General features: G+C 46.6%; 2 protein-coding genes across 5 annotated transcripts in view; one reads left to right on the plus strand and one right to left on the minus strand.

Annotated features, from left to right (window-relative positions):
* Window positions 1-20,797, plus strand: part of MTURN (maturin, neural progenitor differentiation regulator homolog) — a 263,443-nt gene that overhangs the window by 209,283 nt on the left and 33,363 nt on the right. The gene's annotated exons all lie outside the window — the stretch shown is intronic.
* The window catches only part of POMGNT2 (protein O-linked mannose N-acetylglucosaminyltransferase 2 (beta 1,4-)), a 66,068-nt gene continuing 54,127 nt past the window's right edge, over window positions 8,857-20,797 (minus strand). For all 4 annotated transcript variants that reach the window (XM_065753200.1, XM_065753199.1, XM_065753201.1 and 1 more), the window contains one exon: window positions 8,857-10,920. In XM_065753200.1, coding sequence (XP_065609272.1) covers window positions 9,095-10,828 — 1,734 coding nt within the window. In that variant the 5' untranslated portion in view covers window positions 10,829-10,920 and the 3' untranslated portion in view covers window positions 8,857-9,094. The remainder of the gene's footprint in view (window positions 10,921-20,797) is intronic.

Consider the following 20,797-nt stretch of genomic DNA (forward strand, 5'->3'; position numbering starts at 1 on the left):
CCAGCACCAACATGAACAGCATCTTCCCTTGCCAGCCTCCACATGGCTGGAAAATGAAGCTGAGGCAGGCAATGTGGAGTCACATCAGCCTGCACAGCCTGCTGCCCCCACCAGCCCCACATTGGCCTTCACGGCCTGTTGCCTGTACCACTCCCACACGCACGTCACCAGAGCCCCAGAAGGATGCTGGCACTGCCCAGGAGGAAAAGAGGGCAAAGAGGACTGGACTTTGAATTAATCACTCCAAAATGAACTCACTCCCTTGTGTACATGTGAGGATGACAAGGCTGATGGATGGTGCAAGCGGAGGTGTTGATGTGAGTACCTGCAGGGATATGGGCAATGAAGTCATTTCTCTGTCTTTGCAGAGATGCAGCCTTGAAGGTTGTCTCCTTTATTCTGTGGGGACCACAGGATGCAAAAAGCAGATGCCATCTGTCCAGTGTGCCTTGTAAATCAGATTTTAATCATGCTGGGGTGAAGGCTGTCTGCTGCTGCTTTCGCTAACCAGGTCTACAGGAGTTACTCTGTGAAATTTACATTTATGGGATGGCTCAGTGATCAGGGCTCCAGCTCCATCCCTAGGAGACTGAAACACAATCTCACCAGCTCTCACTGATTTCCTGCCCTGCTGTGGGAAACCACTGGGGCTGTGTGCACAGCGAGCAGCAGGGACTGCACCGGTTGCACCTCCACACTCAGCTCACAGTCCCCAGACCCCTTACCTCTGGTTACCTCTGATCTTCCCACCTGTCACATCCCACAGAGAAGGGATTGGCACTATTCACAAGGGGCTGGATACCCCCTGTGCCGTGGGTCCTGAGGTGCTCGGGGAACTGGTGTGGAAGCACACTGTAGGATTGTGTCAGGGGCTGCTGTTTGTTGCTTTCAGTTACAGTGGATCATGTAGGAGAAGGCCACAGAGACACGTGGCACATTGCCATGCTGTCTGATCTTGTGCAAGCTTTCTGTGATTCTTCAAGTGAACATAGTGACACTAAAGCAGGATGCTGAGGATGTTTGAAAACATTCTGAGCTTTCCTTATCCCCTTTTTTCAGTCATCATGTTTGGAGCAACCATTGCCAGTGCTACTGGGGGAGCCTGGCCAGACCTCTCACCAAAGGATGTGGGATGGCCCAAAAAAAGGAGCAGGATGGGGTTATTCTAACACAACCTTATTGGAGACTGGGGAGCAACAACCAAGGTTGGCCTTGTCTGAATATCCCTGATGAAATCCTTCACCAGCAGCCCTGCTGATGAGCACATTCATTTCTCCCTTCATTCTCTGGCTGCAAAAGCAGAGAATTTCAAAATGAAATGCTACAGAGAAAAAAAAATAAAAATCATTGGTCCCCTGAGACACAAATCACAGCTACAACCCCATGTCAGGAGTATGGAAACAGTCTTTCTATGTGTTGTAGGAGGCTTGACAAGTGGGAAAATATTTCTCAGCTGAGCATTCTCCCTCCAGTTTGGACTAATAGTTTGGCTCCAGTTTTAGCTAGAAATTTCCCCCCTTCCTGTAGCAAACACAATTTAAAATGCAAGTAATCAGAGAGAGAAATTATTTGCTGGCTGTTTTGCACTGCATTCCTTCCCTGCATAAGGCATTCCTCTTTTAAGAGCACTTTATCTCTCCATGGCTCCTCTTCTCCAGACTCCACAGAGGTGCCTACACCAGAATATGCAAGGAATTGAGATTTCAAGGTGCAGCTTAGTGAACGGCTGCTATGTGGAGTTAACTGAGGAGGAAGCAGCCCCCAGCTCAGGGACCAGCCTGGGTGTCTGAGGAGTGCCCAATGTGAGCCACCTTCCTGTGCCAGTTCCTGAGCATCACCTCACAGTCCACTGGGACACAGTTTGGGGAATGGGAAAACACAGTGAGCCCAAGCAGCACCACCTTCTTCTGAAGCCCTAGCATTGCAGGTGGGGGTCCTTCGTCAGCTGAATTGGAAAATTAATTATCCCCATCAGGGAGCTTCAGAGTGAAGTCATAAATGGATCCCTTCCACAAGCAGTTTCCAATTTGCCCCTCTGCTGAGTGCCTTTCTAAACAAAGCAACACTCAGAGAGTATCACACACCGCAGAGCCCTGCCTGGACCTGGCCCAGCAAGTCTGGTTGTGCCCATGTCAATTGCACAGCTTTCTGCTTTGGTCTTCTTCCTGGTGAGCAGTTGCATTTGAGGGCCGGATTTTTGTTTATTCCACTGGAATCTGCACGGTTATTTACATGAATGCAAAGAGTGCGATAAAAGCTATCAAGCCAGAAAAGGAAAGAAAAAAGCAAGAAGAAAAAAGCTGTCTGGTGCTGCAATTGGATGCACTGACTACACCTGCTTGTACTGTGTCAAGTCTTGGCACTTTGCTCCTGAAACTGACGCTTCCATGCTGTCGGTAACTCTTTCAGAAAGCTTAGTGAGATGATATGGGACTGGCTTTGCAGGGCTCCCTCTGCCAAGCAGAGAGCATTTCCAAATGAGTCACACTCATCTGGCCCAGTGCAGCACAAACTGAGGGGCATTACTGCTGTGCATGTGTAATTTTCTTCTTTCCCCCCTGAAACGAGACTGCTTTAAAGGCAGCTGAGAAAGCAGAACCAAAATCCTTGCCTAGGATTTTGTGGCTTGCTCGTGCACAGCGCTTACCTAAGCAGCCTTCGTCTGAGTTAATGATGAGGAAGAACCAAACTGACCGTGAATACGCTCTGCTCTGTTTTTTAGGAGCTAAGCAGGATTTACCAGGGCTATCAGCTGTACCCACTCAGGTGAAGCCTCACAAACCTGCTCACATTCCGGCTGCAATGTCTGAACACCACCAAAAACACAGTTCTTCTCGAAAGCATTTGTGGGGCCCCTCAGTTCAAGCCAGGGGTTGTCCCTTGGAAGAGGAACTGAAGGCTGTGCTGTTGTTTGTGTTATGGCCCACCTTGTCTCTTACCTGAGGGCAGGTGAGCCCAGCAGGAGCACAGAATGATGGTCATGATAAACCCTGAGTTTTGAACCAGAGCTTGCTTGAAATGGGTCCTATCTCCAGGAGATGATGGCACCTATAAGACAAACACGCACCATTGAGGTGGAAGCCAGCTGTTCCTTGCCAGAGTTTGCTTTCACACTCAAGCTTTGCAGCATGCTTTTAGGGAGAAAGGCTGCCCTGAGATTCTCATGATACCTCTGCAACACATGTGGGGGCTCTCATTTCCCCACTGGAGGACATCCAGTGGGAGCTGCAGCCCTCCCTCTGGCCTGGCAAAAGGAAAACTGTTTAAATGAAACACTGTTTAAACAGAAAGCACCTTCTAACCCCTAGGGGATTATTGAACAATTTGCTTCAAAACTAGTTTTCAGAGGAAAGCTGGCATCTGAATTCCAATTTTCAATTAATATGGTGATCCTCTCCCTACCAGACCTTTGCAGGAGGGAGGGAGGGAAGAAAAATTGCCAGAGAAAAAAAGCTTTTCCCACAGGAGCAGCCAGGATGTGCAGCCATGGTGAGCATCCCCTTGGCGCTGCAGCTGAGACATCCCAAACTCTGAACTGTTCATGCAACAGAGAAAAGCATCTTTCTCTGTCTGAAGGGAACAGATTAAAAAAGTTGTTTGTGAAATACAGATGCAAATGGGAGTTCTGCCTCCTCCTTTGGTTGTTTGCTCCTGGGTGGGTGCACTCATTGGTGTTTACCTAAAAACCGGGGAGCTTTGCAAGAAATTAGCCAGGCAGCAGCACTCCCACTGCTTCACTCTTGTGGCAGGAGAACCCTACAGAAACCAGGCACATTCCATTGAAGGCACTAAAGAGGGGTAGCCCAAGCTCCTCACCTTGCCCATATGGTGGTAAGCTACACTGGGAAAAGCAAAATGTGGTAGAGATGCCTGGATCCAGTTGCACCTTCAAGGGATGGAGAGGGGGACAGCAGATATAAGGAGCAGTAGGAAGTGGATGATCATGAAAATGTCACGTCAACAGAAATTTTCACAGCAGGAAAATGCTGGTGATGGCACTGCTGGGATCCCCAGCAAATATCTCGGCTCATCTTGAGGGACTGTGGAAGCCTGCAGGCTGCCTCATCTTGGCCCACCCTATACCCACAGCCAGGGGGATGTAGGAGGTGGCTGCTGTCGCAGGCAATCAGGATAACCTCTGGATTTGTAGGAGCAGATCCACAGAGGGTCTCTGTGTCAGACAGAGTGATAAAGGCAGTGGGTTCACTTGTAGGTGCTGCAGCATGCGTACGCAGAAATGGCTGGCCCAGAAGGAAAAGCCAACAATTTGATTGAGCTGTTCAAATAAGCAAAACAAAGGAAATAACAAAGGAAAACTCAATTAAATTTTAAAGGCGACACATTTTCAAATGTCGGGACTGAGCAACACTTAAAGGTGACGACTGTTGCCAAGGTTATTTGCAGAAAACAAGGCTATTTGGTTTATTTCTTTGAATGTGCCAACAATAATTCAGTAATCAGCATGTTCTGGAGGGATGATCTGAAAGGCAATAAGCAGGGCCGGGCTCTCGCCCCGTGCACCAACTTGCCAAGCCATGCTCGGCTCAGTGCTGCTGCCCCATTAAGGCACACGCTGTGGAGGAGGTGACTTATCTTACATGAAGATTGCGATGTGCTTCGCACACACACAGATGGTGATGCTTCTCCTGCCACCCACGGCACAGATGGACTGTCAGTCATCACACTGAAAGCCATTCCAAGAGCGTTTCTACCCCAAGTCCACTGGGAAAGAATTAAGTGCTCCTATCCACTAAAAATATTGTAGAAATAAGTCTGCTATTTATATAGCTCGGCAGATGAGATACAGCAATAAAGCAGAGACGGTGAAGTCACCCTTTGGTTTAACACAAATTAAGTCCTGCCTGCCCCTCCACTCCCTATGAGAAGCTGCAGCCACCATGAGGGCTCCCCTCAGCTCCTCTGTCTGGGCTGAGCCAACCAAGGGATGTCAGCCACTCCTCATACGTCTTGCCTTCTAGACCCTTTCCCATCTTCACAGCCCTCCTTTGGACACCTTCTAATCAATGTATGCCCCTTAATTGCGGTACCCAAACCAGTACACAGTGACGGAAATGAGGCCACACAGCGCAGGGCACAGCAGTACAACCCTTTCCCTCTCCCAGCTGGCAGCGTGGGCCTGACGCACCACCCCAGGTATGGCTGACCATTTGGGCTGCCAGAGCACACAGTAATACAAGTTTTGCACCTTTTCTAAGGAAGATGGACAAGGTTCCTACTACCTCTTCCTACCCTGAGGTGCAAAACCTGCATGCAATGACCCAGGTGGAAATGTGCACCAAGAGAAGCCAGAAGCGGGAGAATTCCAGAAGGCCAAAAAATAAACCGAACAGTAACAACAAGAATATAAAAGCAGTAGTTTTGCTAAGTGGAAGCTAGCCTGAAAAAAATTTATGGTCGGTATGAGCTTCCCTAGATGAGGTTTACAACCTGGGAGGATGTGAGAGGCACTGAGAGGAAAACGTTACTCGAGTAGAGTGCTATCCCCACTGCCTCTCCCTGACAGACAGCACAGTGATCTGCCTCCATGTTGCTCGCAGCAGGGGGAGCAAGCTCAGGCCATGCAGCTCTAAATTACTCTTCATCACATGGAGGACAGCTTTGCAGCTGATAGCTCCCTGGAACAAGGCTTGGAAAGACATGCAGACGATGCTGATAGCCTGTGTCCTGCCATGTGCCAATCTCAGAAGGACAGTACTAAAATAACTAAAATATACATATAGAACAAAAGAAAACATGAATTTTTATTATTTCCTGAGGAGCTGGCGTACTGGTGCTTCATAACTATTCTGACATGAGCTCCCACAGGTGACCATGTCAAATGCCACCTACCAGAAGGTCTCCCCACTATTTGATTGTACAGGTTTCTCTGCAGTGTGACTCAGTGAGTTCTCAGCCCTCAGTTTGCACTATTCTAGCCTGCTCCTTGCTCTCTTCAGGCTACACCAATGTGGCAGCTGCTCTTCCACTGGCAAGCAAACGGACAGACCTAAGCATCATCCATAAGTTCAGCCCCCACAGCACACCCAGGGCAGCTTGGATCTGAATGTCTTTGGAAATGTTTCTACTCCTGGACATTCTGAGGGGGTCTGTAAGTTTAGGTCTATAAGCCACTGAGAATAACACTAGCATGAACACAGGATCATGCCCCCATACAACCTGTGGCTGCTGCTCCAACGCTGCACACCTCACTGTGAACTGGTGAATGCTCCGTTTGGTTCTTCCTCCTCCTCAGTCGTGCTGGTGAAGAGTACTCCTGCAGCAGCTAGCTGCTCCTTGTGCTTCAGCTAATTAAAACGAGATAGGAAATGGCAGCCAGAGGAAATCCTTTTGGACAATTCGTTTCTGTAAGCATGCCCAGGCCAGGCAGCAGTGAGCTTCAGCCCAGCTTGCTATTAGCATCCTGCCCTGCCCCGAGAGGGTTTTGGATTTAATCCCAACCATTTCTCTTTCTCCTGGACGGTGGAGCCAGACAGCACCACTGACATTACTGTATTTGCTCTGGGAGCATAAACAAATGATGTGGAGGTGGAAGGTGTGAGTCTCTTGTGCAGCACAACTTGTCAAAAGAAGCCCCCTAAGCTTGCTTGATTAATAAACGCTTTTAGAAATAGCACAACGCAGCTCTTAGCCCTGCCTTCCTGTGTGTGTGAGAGATGTATCCCCAGCTACTGTGTATGAAAAACCTGCTTTTTTTTTTTTCCCAAAACTTTAAGCAATGCCAGGCTAGCATTCCTTTTGATCAACGAAGTGGCATTGACGAAGTCCCACCAGGTCTTCTTGAAACGGGAAGCCTGGAGGCTGTGTGAGAAGTGAGGGAAGCAAACAGCCTGTGGGACAGGGGAGGATAGGGAGAAAAATGGAACAGACCTGCAGATGGCAAGGTTATTAAAAAGAAAGAAAATTCATTACGATAAGATGCTAGCACTCCAGTGCAGGTCTTGAGGTAGCATAAATCAGCATAACATTACCATGCCCAATTGAGGACAGCTACAGGCTGGGCCGTGTGCTTCCAGCGTTGCACGCTGCAGGAAAGCAGGAATTCAGGGTAAGTCAGCAAGGCTCTGGTACAGACAGTCCCATACTGAGCAGGTGTTGGAGGCAAATAGTAACATTACCTTCTTAATTTCTGTGTTCAGCTCCCTCAGAATTCAAAATGGAAAAATCCTTTGTTTCCATCTCATACAGCATTCACAGCACTGACGAGGAAGACAGAGCCTGAATGCGCATTTTTGGAAAGCACATTTGATTATCTTCTGGAAGAAGGAAGACTCTGAATACAAGAAACTGTTTCAGGCTCAAGGGAAGAGCATGGAAACCCACATACATGACACTATAGCTCTGTGGGCAGCTTTGTAGATGAGAACCATTAGGATACGGGAAGAAAATCATTCATGTGCTGTAAGCAATCTAGAAACATTAGAACAGCACACCAGCCAGTGAGGTGCTGGGAGCCACGATGGCTTTCCCAAGCAGCCCCATCTCACATCTGTCTCCTTTTTATGAAGTTTTCCTCATCTGAGCTCTGATGTATGTGCTGTGTGACATGCAAGCAAATGAAGACTTTAGGACACAGCACAGATACTCACTTCACTTCAGCAAGAAGACCACGTTGTCCTAAGAAAACAACAGGACTGAGGCACCACTTTAAGATATCAGGGCAACAAATATTAGCGGGCAAGGCTACAATGGCAAAGCAAACGCAGACTTTGATAGACTTTAGGATATATATTTTTTTCCCTTAACATCATAAAAAACCTGTTTGAAAACAAAATGAGACATAATGAAAATGAATTCACAGAAGCAGCAGTAGCCTGAAGGTCCAATGTTGTACTGCGGTGTTTGACTCATTTTTCAACCCTCCTGTTCCTTGTCTGATTTTTGTACCAATGTTGTTCTCCTCCTCTCAGTGAAACTCATATTATAATCCTGCCTTGAGACGCTCACCTACCAGTCCATCACTCAGAAAGCAAGCCATTCATCCTACTGCTCAGACATCTATCCAGACCTTGGCAGGACAGCAGGGAGCAGAGAGAGAGGACAGCAGTTCTCCTGTTGCTTTAATGTTGGTTGTAAGCTATGGAGCGGGCTAACATCCATCACCAAAATACGTTCACACTTCTGTCCCTTCCTTCCTCTCTCCCCCAAGACCTACACCTCCAGCACAGAGCTTTCTTTTACTTTTCACTCACCCTAACGCAACAGCACGCATGTAACCACCACTGCCTGAAGCTACCTCCTTTCCCTCCACCATCACATCAGCAAAATCTGTGCCCAGAAAGCTTCCCCATGGGTCCTGCCAGTTACTTAACAAAGCGTGAACCTATTAGCAGCTCATCTCAACAGATGACACTGACCACTAAGTTCTTTTACCCATTCCAACCTCCCACCCGCTGCTCCAGCTTTTCATGCTGGAAGCAACATGCTACTCTGATGGGACAGTGTATAAGGCACATGCAGTTACATCTGATTTTAAACACAGTGCTTGACATTGTTGTCTCCTTCAGTCAGTATAAAATAAAATAAATAGCTACCCTATGCACATTTCATCACGGTGACAGATAGATCTATCACAATATGCATTTCGACAGACAATAAAAAGCAAAAACGCCACTGAGGTTTACGGCAGTTTAATGAAAGCTCTCATACCAAATCCTTAACTCAAACTTACAGACAGTTATTGAAAAAAATAACTTACAATGAAAAAGCTGATAAGAATTGCCCACCTACCCACGGAATTAACTGCAGATTAACGCTGTGCTTAGAGAGTCACCACACAATAGAAACAAATTTAAATCACGACTAAGGTACACACGATTCAATTCCATTCTCTGGAACCTCTGCAAGTTCTCTGAAGAACAGAGTTGTTTTCTTTCTTTATTATTATTATTTTTCCTAACACTCACTGGAAATAAATACCATTTAAAGAACACATATACACACACACACGGAGTGCAGTCAAGTGGACACTGAGGCACTGGTACAGTTTAGTCCTCTTCAGCCCTCTACAGCTACAAGATTGTCAGTTTTAAACCAAGACAGCGCAGAGGGCAGAGCTGTACAGGTAGTGCACAGGTTATGTACTACACAAGAGCACATCTGCAAAAGGTCCCAAGAGATTTTTGTTGAAGATGCAGCGTATCCACACCAGGTATATTGTGAAGGGCTTAATGTTTTCTGAGAAGGTGTGATTCTGATGGGACAATATATAAGGCATGTAAGTGTTTTCCCCTTGCTCTTGTATCCACACTTCATATTTCACCTCTCTGACCTTCAGATACTTTAGGTTCCAGGGGACTTGCCAGGACACGGAAAGCCTAGCTTCACTCGTGCCCTGGACAGAGGCTTGACACCTGGCATCCCTCACTTTGCCAGGGTAGAGGCTACCAGACCACTTCTTCTTGGGCCCAGGCTTAGACTTCACAGTCTGCCTGATGACATGGATGAGAGAAGGGATGTCCACCTTTGTGTCCTGGTAGGCACGGAACAGCCACTCGGGGTTGCGGCAGCACAGGTGCCGTGGCACCTCCGTGCTCTTAATGATGCGCTCCTGCTCGGCTTTGTCGAGATGTGCAATCCCACCCTGATCCCAAGGTCTGTCCGGGTAGGTAACGGTGTTTTCCCTGGCGGTGTTCTGCCAGGCAATGTACTGCAGGTCCATGCCAGGAAGTGTTGCCAGGGTTTTGTAAGGGGTATAGTGTTCAGGGTTGATGGCATAAGGAAAGAGCTCCACCACCGTGGCACCTCTTGGCAGGAAGAGAGACATCACTAATTGGGCCCCATGCATGCTGACCAGCATGGACGCGTTGCTGATCAGCCGGACGATGTCAGAGAACGAATGCTCCTCCAGAGAGACGGTAATGGTTTTCATCTGAAACTCCTGGGCGAGGGCCAGGATTAGTTCTGCCTCATTTAGGATAAGTCTGTTGATTGTTCGACTGAACACGACGATGTACTCCTCACTGGAGCTTTCTTCCAAGCTGACGTTCAGCTTCTGCATCATGAATTTGGTGAACTGTCTGATCTCGTTACCGGAAACCAAGATGTTAGCCTTTGGCCCTTGTGGCTGGACAAATCCATACTGGTACCAGGTGGTGATTTTGGACAGTCCCACGTAGGATTTGGTAAAGCAGAGGAGCCTGCCCAGGGTTTTAAGCTGCTCCCTGAGGAGCGGCTGCTTGTTACTCAATAACTTGTAGAGGTCAAAATGAACACCTTCACTCCACCCTTCCATGAAGAAGAGCCGTGTCTCCGGATCTAAATCAGTGAACTGCTGCATGGTGTAATAGATGGGGAGGAGGTCGTCGTGAAAGACGTGCATCAAGTTGTCCGGGTTGAACCTGTTAGCAATCAGTGCCACGTCAGGCACAAAGACCGGCTTTGGCATAAACTTCAGCGCAGCAGCGGGCAGCTCCACAAAGTTGAAGTACTGCGTGTTGTGATCTTCCACCGAGGAGAGGTCGAGCAGAGCCGGCTGGAACCTGCGGGAGCCCAGGTTGGGCAGCATGACCGAGGAGTTGCTGTGGAAATAGATGAACTCCTCGGCCTCAGTAGAGTAGCAGAGGGACTCGAAGCGGCAGATGCGGTCGGTGTGCATCCTGCCGGTGCACACCATCCTGGTACCGTCCTCCTCAAGGGTCTGGAGAGCTGCATGGTAGTCAATCTGAACCTGAGAGAGCTCCTGGGACTGGCGCATGAGGACCAGCTCCTCTTCGATCATGAAGGCATGCTCTCGCAGTTTGATGTATTTCCACAGCACGGTACCAAGGACAGACACGAGCAGGGCATTAAACACAGCTGCTATGTTCATTCTGTAGTCAGATCCTAGCAAGATGACAGGTGGGGAACGCAACAGCGGGGGAGAACATCATTAACACTCCTTGACATGGTGGAGGCAAAGACCTGTGGAAAATAAAATAAGAAAGGAATCATTTAAACATCAAGCTTACAGACTTGCTGTAACTCATACTTCACAGATTATTCAAAAGGGGATAGGTTTTTTTCAGCAATTTTTTCCTCTTCGAGGGGAAAGGTATGCCAAAGCAGTACTTGAAACTGGAAATAACACAAAAAGAAACAAAAGAAGCTTCCCTCTCTCATTTCCATTTCTACCCTTGTGGAGAAGACAAAAAATGTTGAGGATGAGCTCTATGCAGCTTTGTTAGAGAAAAAGGCTCCCTGGGACTTTGGCTTATTCTGCTTTTTCACAGACCAGCCCAACAAGAAGAGGAAATGAAGCACCAGTCACTGGCCACTGAGACAGGCCATAGCCACTCTGCCCCTCACATCAAATGTAATTAATAACAGATAATAACACTACAAGGAGCATTGCCACAAATCAATTATGACACATTCCATTCCAATATGAAGTGTGAACCGGTGAACATAATGCACAACTTTCTGCTACTGGGGGGTGGAGGAGGACCAGAGAAGGGCAACAGAGCTGTGAGGGGTCAGGAGCACAAGCGGGATGGGGAGCGGCTGAGGGAACTGGGATTGTTCAGTCTGGAGAAGAGGAGGCTCAAAGGAGACCTGAAAGGAGGCTGTGGAGAGGTGGGGATTGGCCTCTTTCCCTAGGAAACAGTGACAGGATGGGAGGGAATGGCCTTAAGTTGCATCAGGGGAGGTTCAGGCTGGGTATTAGAAAACATTTCTTCTCAGAAAGAGCGGTGAGGCGCTGGAATGCACAGCCCACGGAGGTGGTGGAGTCACTGTCCCTGGTGTTTAAGGAAAAGGTAGACACAATACTTAGGAACACAGTTCAGTGGGCAGTATTGGTGGTAGGTGGATGGTCGGAATAGGTGATGTTAGAGATCTTTTCCTGTCTTAATGATTCTATGACCCTATGACATGCCGCTGTACTAACTGCTCTGCGGGAGACTCCCAAGTCACTGCCATTTCTTTGGCTACAATCCAGGACTGAAGGCTGCCGGCATTTTCCAGAAGAAACAACGGCACAGCAGAGAAGAAGGCTACACTCTTTACACAAGGAACTGATGCTTTACTGACGTAATCAAACCTTCATTTACTGAGGATGTCTGACTTGCACCAGCGCAGCTAATCCTTACAATAAAGGTGGTAAAATGTTTCCAGCACTTTCCTCCCATTCCAACCCAAGAGTCTCCCCTGTGCTGCTCCATGGCCTCCCTGTTTCTTTTCCTGTTACGTGAAGCCACTGTTTTCTTTATAAGCAGAAATGCTACTGGCTTGTATCAGAGCATTGATTATATTTTCAACTGTGAACTTCAATTGAGATATTGATTCACCTACAGAATTTATGGGCTCCGATCTTCATTATGCATCAAGGTTCACTGCTAGTCAGTCTGTAGATAATAGTGGTCATGACTCATGAGGAACTATAAGAAGATAAATTTCTCATTGGTATATACCTGATTAGTCTGTTTCTAATTGCAGTTTATAAAGAGTGCAATTTGAATTCCCTTTGATGCAAGTTTGGAGGGAGGGAAAAAAAGCAATAGCTCAAGCACACGCTCTGCCATCCCAAGCAATGGTCTCTTAGCATTTTAATCCAGAGACACTTTTCTTATATGCCAGAGTGGAGGAAGACAGCAAGGCACATTTAGGACGTATGCAAACACTTCTCTACTGCCAAGGGAGTTCTTTTGTAAAGAGATATTGCAGCTTAAATGCTTGATCTTACAATCTGATTCATGCAGCTTGGAAATGAATGGAGAACCATTCATGGAATTCAATAAGATTCAAAAGAATCCCTATAGCCTGTGGGATCCCTACAGCTTGCAGGATCCCCATCCTAACTAAGAACTGAAAATACCCGACAGACTGAATAATGCCATAGAAGCGATTGCTAGCTGCAAGCCATGAAGATCCTAGAGGTAGACCCTGGGGACCTTAGCAACAAATTCATTTTGGAGCAGCTTTAATGACTCAAAGGAAATAGAAATGAAGCCCACCTCCTTTGGCAAGTAGCCTGAAATACTGGCTTGTTTAGCAGCTCCCTAAAAGGGAACAGCAAATTAAAAAGGTGCTATTTTTACTTCAGCCATGATAAAGGAAAGGAGAAAAAAAATGGTCATCAAATCACCAAGGCAGGATCATCTCCCTGTACCACTCCCAAAAGATGCTCTTCTTAATACTGACTTTTCAGCCAGCCTGTAGCACTAACGGCATAAAGGATCCTAACTCTCAACCTTAATTTCCTTGGCAGCAACTTAAATGTGCCACAGACACCCGGCACAGACAAACAATGGCTGTCACATCATCTCACAATCTTTTCTCCAGAACAGGATAACTGATGCTCCTGATGGCTCTGCAGTTATCAGCCATGGTCAGCCTTGAATAGAAACCTACTGAAGAAAGCAGGGCATCACTTGGTGTGCTTTCAGGCCCAACTAATGCAATCAAATTCTCAGGAAATTCCCGGCAATGTGCCCGGGTGGCCAAGAAGGCCAACAGCATCCTGGCCTGTATTAGAAATAGTGTAACCAGCAGGAGCAGGGAGGTGATCATCCCCCTGTACTCAGCTCTGGTGAGGCCACACCTCGAGTGCTGTGTTCAGTTTTGGGCCCCTCACTACAAGAAGGACATTGAGGCCCTGGAGCGTTTTCAGAGAAGGGCAACAAAACTGGTGAGGGGCCTGGAGCACAAGTCTTATGAGGAGCAGCTGAGATTCTCTGGCATTCTGATATCACCCAACTCTCCATGTGACATCTCCACTGCACGCCTCAGCTATTGATTGTGTTGGTTTCAATGGCTTCAGCAGCATTATCAAAGAAAGGACCAAACAGCTTTGTGGAGACGAGAGTTGCAAGAACTTGGCAGGGGAGACTACCACATGGCCCTTTTATTATTCCAGTCTGGCAGGGAGTGTGCGTTGGCGAGTGCTTCCATAGGCATTAGAAGCCAACGGTCATAACACATCACTGACAGCACCTGCATTTCATGAGCATCTCGGGGGTGGAGAGCTCCAGCAACCATTACAAATCCATTGAGCCATACAGCCTATTCTAATGTTTCACCCCGATGGATTTGTTCCCCTCCTTCCAGCCCCAAGGGAAGGGCGTAAGAGGCATTTCAGAGATGCAATGCAACGGATGTGGCTAATGTTCAGAGGTTAGCTCTTTTCATTTCAGACTCTACTACGGCAATACCTGCTAAATGGCTACAAATGAACAACTCAGCTTTTTAATAAAAATCACCTGTTAGCCCTCCTCCATCTCTTCCTCAGCTGCAGCTCTTTCACTTCCTTGCATCTTTGCTAAAGTGCATGTGCTTTACCTGAACAAGTGTCAGGAACAAATATTAAAAGCTAGCAGTGCTGAAGGAATTCATCTTCATTCTTGCTTCTAGCTGCTGATTTGTAAATCCTGGTTCGTGCTGCTTAGCTGAGAGCTGCTTTTGATGGAACTGAACAAGGGAAAATGGACAACAATGGGCTATCATAGGCAGAACTGAAAAGAATTTCACAGGTACTCAGGGAACAGTCTTCAATCTTTGCCTGTTTTCTCACATTTTATCATCCACTACTTTTTATTTGATGCATGCAGTGAACACCACGGAGAACTAAAACCTCTGGTCCCTCACGGAGCAATAGAACACGAGCAGCAGCACACCTTGCCACCTGTTTGCTCCTGCACACCTAGGAGGGGCTGCATCAGAGAGGCAGAGGCAAGCAATCACTCTCCACGTCCCCTGAGGTGGAAATTCATCAGTTAAGTGCTACCAACAGCAGTAGTTCTGGCATGGGGAACCTACCCGGTAGGCAGCAGGTAACTCTGAGACAGGGGAAAGCATTCAGTCTTCCACCTAAATGAAGCTGATTAGCTATAAAAGCTACTTTTGTTACTAAACTTCCTTTACAAAATGGGTCTAGAGTTGTCACCCGCCTCCCACACTTGCCACTGGAGAACGTTCTGTCGGACAGATGCACTAGTGCTTTCCCTAAACTCAAAGACCTCTGTGCTTCGTTTCTTTCTGCACGTGTCAGCACCTGGATTGGTCATACTTTCAGCTGCCCACATACTACCCCTGTGCTGGAAGTGCTCACCATGTTCTCCTTCCTTCAGCTTCATCCTCTTTGCCAACTTACTTCTCCAGCACTGAGCACCGGTAAGCAGGCAAAGACTTCCAGAGCACGTGTCTGGTGGGTTCAGTGAGGATTGTGCCACTTGCAGGTCACTGTCCCTGGAGGTGTTCAAGAACCATGTGCATGTGGCACTGAGGGACGTGGTCAGCGGGCATGGCGGGGGTGGGTGGGCAGTTGGATGAGGTGATCATAGGGGTCTTTTCCGACTTTAATGATTCTGTGATTCTATGATTCTGCCTTCTAAATGCTGGTCATCTGATGTGCTAACCAACCCCAGGAGGTGGGAAAGCAACAGGAAGTGTGGATGGCGAAGCTGTTCCTCTCTTATTAACATGTAGAAGAGAGCAGAGTGGGTGGAATTGGAGAGAGGAGTTTCTACTAATATGCAGTTGGCATAAAGGACTGCTCGGATCCATTTAAGAGATGAGTTCTGCTGTTATTTTTTCCTTATGAAGCTAGGGCAGGATGAATCACTACTTAAAAGATATTAAAATGATGGACAATGTTTTAAACCTCTCGATCATTTCAATAACTACTATTTAGGTAAGCAACTGGGAGAAAAGCTACAAAATCCAACACAACAAAAACCCCAAATGCCACAAACATTCACAGCTAAGGCCCCAAAGCAACAAAGAGCTTGATTAGAAAGTACAAGGGTCAGTAGCAGGTCTGTGGAGGGACCCCCAAGTCCTGTAGGACATGACCATACAACAGGTTTTACCTGTGTCTACTAAGGCCTTCTAAAGCTCTTCTTACCCAAGCATTTGCCAAGCAAAAGATCAATTTTCCAAAGTGATAAATGTCCAAAAGAACAGCTGGGAGCAGATTTGGGTGCTCCTGGCATGGTTCAGGGAGGGAGTCAGGGCAGAGACCTGTGGGCAGTGTAAGGGCAGGGGACCCTGGCCCCTGTGGTATCCTAGTGGATGGGGTGGGAGCAGATATTCCCTCACTGAGGGCAGTTCCCTCATTATTGCTCCCTTCCCTCAGATCCATCTTTTTGCTTTTTTCGAGGCTGGCTTTCCAAGACCAGCATTGGAAAAGTAAGGAGTGCCAACAAGACAATAAACACTCCCCCTGCAAAATGTCTTCCACTCCTTCTCTCATTCGTGATGCAAGAGACTTAGCTGAGGATGCGCTATATGTAATACATGCAGTTTTAAATACCTCCTTCATTCATACTGAAAGCAGAAGTTGCTAGAAGGCAACTCTCCCAATTGGAAGGAGGGGGAGTTGGGATTCGACAGCCAAGAACCAACTGGCTTTTATTCTCAGCTCTGTCACAGATTTCCTGCAGAACCACCAGCAAGTCAATCCCCACAGCCCAAAAGGCTGTTATCATCTTATTCACTGTATTTGTTTAATGAGATACATATATCTTTCACAGTACATATCACATTAAAGAAAGGATGGTACACTGAATGATTGATATCCTGGAACATATTCTTTGCAAAAAGCAGCCAAGTGTAGAAAGGCTGACTTTTTAAACAGGAAAAGAGCAGATTCTTGAAGGGAACAAATGTGGTAGTTAAAGCTACAAATAGCATTAATGAAGCCTGATACAAAAAGGGAATATGAAAAATAAGAATACTTCAACTCCATACTCTCAAATTAAATTTAAAAAACAGAACTTTATCTGGAAAAAAAAAAAGAAATCAAACCAAAACGAAACACAACTGTTTTATAAAAGCTTCAGCTGTCCACAGACGGTAGTAACCAAAATTAGGTTTAACTTCAGCTTTTATAGTTTAATAATTTAAGTCAGGAAGATAAAGCAGAACTGTAAGCCTTTCTTTGACAAAGCCACAACCAAGGAGTCTCTATACCGTGGTCCCTACTGCACACGTATGTTCTGTAGGAACAGGACATTACTGGTGGCTAACGCACACCTACCACTTGTGCTTATGGACTGAAAAGATCTAAGTTTAATTTAATTTAATTTCAAGTCAGTGGTGGCTGGAATAGGAAGATTCAACCTGACTTTCAGGCTGACTAGAAGCCATCAATTTAATATTTGTTGAAACTGCTGTCTCTCGATCTAGAAAAGAACATGTAAAAATAATAACTCTAACATTAAGCAGTCAATACATTTAGAAGTAAACCACAAAACTGGGCTTGAAGTATGTGATGATAAAGAATATCTCTTGGGCTTTTAAGAGCTGCTTTTCCCAGATCTCCATTTCAGCCAGAAAGACATGACCACTAAATCCCTCCCCCAAAGGAAAACTCTGACCTCCAAAAACTTCCCCCACATTTCTGATGAAGATAAAACAAGGCAGAGTAGGAGACATAAGAAAAATCAGCAAAAAAAAAAACCACACAAAAAAACCCAGAAAGTATTTCTCTCAGCCCCCAAACCTTTAAGGTTTGTCTGACAGTCCCACAGCTGAAGATGAAAACTGAAGGTTCTCAAAATAACCATGGTTAGACAGAGGGGGAAGCTTAACAATGATCTTTGCACATTTGAGTATGCTACCAAAACTTATCAAGTAATGTTGGTAATAAAAGCACTGGCATAAGAGTTAAAAGTAAAAAAAAAATAAAAAAATCCTTTTGCCTGGTCCCTTGCTTTTAGTCTGTAAGGAATACACCTTTGTGGAAAACAAAAACGTGTCAACAGTTTCATCTTAATCCAGTGGTCTATCTAAAGCAAAGACTGAGTGGGGGTGGCTGAGGGTAAAATTTCCCAATGCTACAGAAGTGAATTTAAAAGAATATGATGCGAAATCCTGTAAGTACCAAATAAGATGAGCTTTAGTCACTCCAACTATGCCTTTGGGCTTTAGATGAAACTTGTTATTTCTCCACATGCTACCTATCTTCTTTCCTCCCTCTCTGATGGGAAAAGTACCTGTGTTATTTGGAGACTGGCACTGGTACTTAGCAGCATTTACAGCCTGAGCTCCCCCTGCATCCCTTCAATGTGGTTCTGAGAGCACTCCTGTGTGCCACAAATTCTAAGCAGGGGTCGAAGACATTGGGAGCACAGCACGGCCAAATAGAGCAGTGAAAATTCTTCCTGGGTTACCACAAGCCCTACAGTACCGTGACTTTAAAGGAGGGTAAAAAAAAAAAAAATATATATATATATACATATATATCCCAACCCAGTAACCATCCTGTAGGAAATAAATTTATGAAAAAACACAGAATTTTGTCCAGATCAGAGATGTTTTCCCCATGAGACTTTTTGTTTAAAAAACAATAAAGCAAACCTCCAGCCAGACAAAGAATGACTACAAAGACATGGGATTATAAAGGAACTGCTGACCTCCTTCCCCCTCCTTCCCGTGCATGCACAACCACAGAAGAAAGGTTTGCTGTAAGTGTGTGCGGGGACAGGGAGAGTCAGAAACCCACGCTGAACCCCTCAGAAGTACCCCGCAGCCAGGAGAGCCCACAGGACTCAATCCAGAGCCGAATGTGATCAGCACAGCAAACAGAGCACAGTTACAACAGCACCCAGCAAAGAAATGCATTCATTCAGAGCATCTGCAACCTTTTTCATCCTGGAAGTACTATCGCTAGTAGATCAGTGTTTCAGCACATGCACGCATACCTGGTGTTGCTAAATAAATGAAATGCTATCCAGTGCCTCTCTTTTCACGGGTGAAAGGAAAAAGAAAAATAAGACACCTTAAAGCTATGTTTTGCAGGGGAACGAACACTCTCCAGTCCTCTTCTTTCCCCACCACCAGAAAGAAAGAAGGAAAAAACCTGCATCCCCCAGCTCTCGGCACAGTAACTGTGCACCATCTGCAGACCGAGCTACCTTTCTCCCCCAGGTCTGAGCATGCTCTGTCTGCCGGCAGTGTCCTATCGCTCCAGCTGGCTCACCTCAATTTGTTAGCCTCCCAGAGGTCAGCCTTGCATGCAGGATGATTTGCTGCAGTATTCCTGCAAATGCCCAAAGGGCGGCCACGCTGAAACAAACCGCCGTGCCGCTTTGCAAAGCTGAGCGTGGCATGGGAGGCAGACGGCACACGGGTCCGGGGACGCTAATTTTAGAAACCCTGCTTTTGGGTGTTATTAATGCCACTGCTACTCCGAACACTTTGCAACAAGGAGCACAACAATAGCAAAGAAAGGGAAAAAATTACCCCTTGCTGGAGGATGCGAAAGCCATTCTGCATGCTTTCTAGCAATTCCCTTGGCACTAAGGAAGCGATTTCCTAGCTGTGATGGTCAGCAAATGGCTTAGTATTGAACAACGCTGCGAGTGTCCTCCTTCAGAGATGTAGGAAACCCTGGTTTTGAAATGAAGTTATCTTTTACAGTGGAAAAAGCCATTCCTGAATACAAAGGCATAAACATGAGCCAGGGCTTTTTAGACAGCATCTTGCTGCATTCAAGCTGAAGGTCACGAAGACAAAAGTATCCTACACCAACCTCAGCAGCAGAGCTGGAACCTGTGGGCACGGAGCAGGTTCTGGGAGGTGGCAAACAGGGCAGTACTGATTTTGAACATTTCAATTCCTAATCTTGCAACCGGATCTCCATGCAGGACCACAGAAGCGCCCTGGTTCTGCCCACCAAAAAGCCCACAGCAGGAAATCATATCCCTGAACAAAAACGTGGCTGTGATCAGGAGAAGCATCCCAGCCCCGCAGGTACAAATTTGCAGACATGTCACAATGAAACATACGAGGCGGGACGCATGATACATCTTGTTGATTATCTGGGAAGCTCTTTTCCCTTAAGAGAGACTTAAGAGGTGAAGTAAGAATGATGAAAAAAGTTCTTTAGCACCCATGTGCATGCACATGTCTATACAGACACCCTCAGATGATCACACAGAATAACCACCTCAGATAATCTTGCATCTCCAGCTTCTTACTCTCCCCAAAGCATATTGGAAGTCATCTGAGAGAGGGGATAAACGGATTTACTGCATCTGTTGGCTCTGCACTATGGAGTCACACTGCATCAGCTGGTTGCTGTTGACCAAGTCTGCAATCCCTCTGTCCATGAACAACCCCCAGCTTAACGTGGGACAGCAACCCTGAAAAACTGTTTGTTTCCATGCAACAAGGCAAGAAGGCCCTGGCAAATTTGTCTGCAATAAGTGACAGGTGGTAGGCATTTACAGGGTGGTGAAGAACAACACCTTTTGAATCATGTTCACAGTAAAGCACGATACAGAATCACAGAAATAGTAAGATAGGAAAAAGTCCAGGTTGGACGGGGCCCTGGGCAGCCTGATCTAGTGGGTCGCAACCCTGCCCACAGCAGAGGGGTTGGAACTAGACGATCTTTGAGGCCCTTTTCAACTCAGGCCATTCTATGATCACCTAGTTCAACCACCAACCCACCTCCACCATGCCCACTAACTCATGCCACATCTCCATCTTTTTAATCACCTTCAGGGATGGAGACTCCATCACCTCCCTGGGCAGCCTGTGTCAGTGCCTCATCACTCTTTCCTAGAGTGTTTCCTAATGTACAGCCTGAGGCCATTCCCTCTCGTCCTACGAAGTACTGCAATACCCTAAAAGCTTGTGGGAAAGGAACCATCAGAGTCTTGAGTGAGTCCCCGGGCCTCAAACCCAAACAGCACCAGCAGTGTCACTGCTGAGGAAGGTGAGTGTCATCCAGCATTGCATGTGCCTAGAAATACTATAATACCTCAATATTTATAACCTTGGGTTTCTGAGTGCCATTTAAAAGCCAAGTGCAGAAGAAAAAATAAACTGAAAGAAACAAAGGATAAACCCAAAT

This window comes from Cyrtonyx montezumae, unplaced genomic scaffold (assembly GCF_038088225.1).
Source record: "Cyrtonyx montezumae isolate F1298 unplaced genomic scaffold, pur_monq_1.0 scaffold_8, whole genome shotgun sequence".
Classification (NCBI taxonomy): Eukaryota; Metazoa; Chordata; class Aves; order Galliformes; family Odontophoridae; genus Cyrtonyx; species Cyrtonyx montezumae.